This window comes from Nicotiana sylvestris, chromosome 11 (assembly GCF_000393655.2).
Source record: "Nicotiana sylvestris chromosome 11, ASM39365v2, whole genome shotgun sequence".
Lineage (NCBI taxonomy): Eukaryota > Viridiplantae > Streptophyta > Magnoliopsida > Solanales > Solanaceae > Nicotiana > Nicotiana sylvestris.
Genome location: NC_091067.1, coordinates 131,960,537 through 131,962,429, shown reverse-complemented (window position 1 = coordinate 131,962,429; position 1,893 = coordinate 131,960,537). Strand labels below are relative to the sequence as shown.

The following is a 1,893-nucleotide window of genomic DNA, read 5'->3' as shown; positions in this document are numbered from 1 at the left end:
GGATAATGAGGTAAGTAGTTAAAGGTTTGGCTTGCCTATCTCACATTAGTAGGCACCATCATGACCCCCCGAGGATGGGAAAATCTGGGTCGTGGCACCGTTTATATTAATTTCATACATATCAGCCTATAGCAACCATATAAGTCCATTCACTAGTATCACCTTATTTATATAATAGGAGTAGTAAATATGTCATTCGACATATTCTTATTGGTTAATCTTAATTATAATAATCTTCACCAAAAATCTTAATATAATAAAAGAGAACAGAAAAGATAGGAGCATTAGCTTTCACATACTAAAATATTTCTTCTTCTCCCTCTCAAAGATCTGTCAAGTAAAAATGGCAAACTCCATGCGCTTCTTTGCTACTGTGTTACTTCTAACATTGCTTGTCATGGCTACCGAGATGGGACCAATGACAATTGCAGAGGCAAGAACTTGTGAGTCCCAGCGCCACCGTTTCAAGGGACCATGCTCAAGAGACGGCAACTGCGCCACCGTTTGTCTGACCGAAGGATTTTCTGGTGGCGACTGTCGTGGGTTACGCCGCCGTTGTTTCTGTACTAGGCCTTGTTAATTGAGAATATTATCCCTTAATTATATAAGTAAAAGTAACTAATTTGAAATAAGCACTATGATTGTTCAAAGATGGACGTGCTAGTTAGTTTAATTTCTTAAACTGGTAGGCGTGATCTTTGATTGTATGCAATTATGGTTGTAGACTTTGGTATGTATTTCCTGTGATGTATTTTTGGTTTTCTGTAATGCTAATGAATAATTTATCTTAAAAAAATATATATATAATAAAAGAAAAATCATGATTAAATTTTAGAACTAAAATGTATTCTAACTTCTTTATTAGGAGGGAAAACAAGATGACATTTTTGGACTAAAATGTCAAATACAATTTTCGGAGGGAAACAAAGGGAAAAGTAAAAATATAATTGGAGGGAAATAGAAAGTTTTGAATCTTTATATATCTCTTAAACACAAGAGCAACATTTTTAACTCTTTAAACAAAATAGATACTCTAAACATGAATGCTAACGGATGGATTGAAGATGAATTCTATCCATGGTTTCGGATGGACGTGCTCAGATCGTACATCAAGCATGATTATCTGGTAATTGTTTTACAAAAAATATTTTCATGATTTGATTACTGTTGATTATCCCAACTAGCAATGAACCTTGAACCCTATCTTTACATTATGTTCTTGCAGTTTCTTCCAAAGAGTATCTCTGGCTATCTTCCTCCTATTTCGGTTAAAATAATGCTTCGATATAATGGGAAGGAGTGGGTTGTGACTCTCACAAGTGGTGTTCGGAGGAGGCTCATTAATGTGTGGAAATAATTTGTTGTTGACAACAATCTAAAGAAAGGGAGTGTTCTTCTCTTTGAACTAATTCAGTCTACATCAGGAGTTGTGATCTTCTATGTTGAAGTGCTAGGATAAACTAATGCTTAGCTTGATAATTTCTTCTCTTTAGTTATATGTACTGACTTCAAATGGATCAAAGTAATAGATTAGTATGATTGTTCGATATAATATTGTTTGTGTTTTTTCCAATTATTATTCTTATATTTATTTATTTTAAGAAGACTTTTAATTTAAAAATAGCCAATTAAAATTGAAAAATCATTTAACAATATACTTAGTGCAGAAGCCTCCTTATTCTTTTCTATCATTTTACAACCAAGAACAAAACTAGGAAGATTATTATTTTTTTTTTAAAATATTAAAAATCGACATTAATTTGCTCATAGAGAAGTGGAAAAATCAACACAAAAAATCAAAAATTATATTTACCAATACAAAATTTTGGAGACCGATCAGTTATTAAATAGAATTCAACCACCAAGCTGAAGGTTAAGACTATGACATTGTGA

The 1,893-nt window shown here is 32.4% G+C and overlaps 1 protein-coding gene across 1 annotated transcript; it reads left to right on the top strand.

Annotated features, from left to right (window-relative positions):
* Positions 1 to 204: 204 nt before the first annotated feature.
* On the top strand, positions 205 to 1,552 carry LOC104239312 (defensin-like protein P322). The gene is made up of 2 exons (XM_009793922.2): positions 205 to 1,126; positions 1,226 to 1,552. The coding sequence occupies exon 1, from the start codon at positions 344 to 346 to the stop codon at positions 578 to 580; it is 237 nt and encodes a 78-aa protein (XP_009792224.1). The 5' UTR covers positions 205 to 343; the 3' UTR covers positions 581 to 1,126; positions 1,226 to 1,552.
* Positions 1,553 to 1,893: the final 341 nt, after the last annotated feature.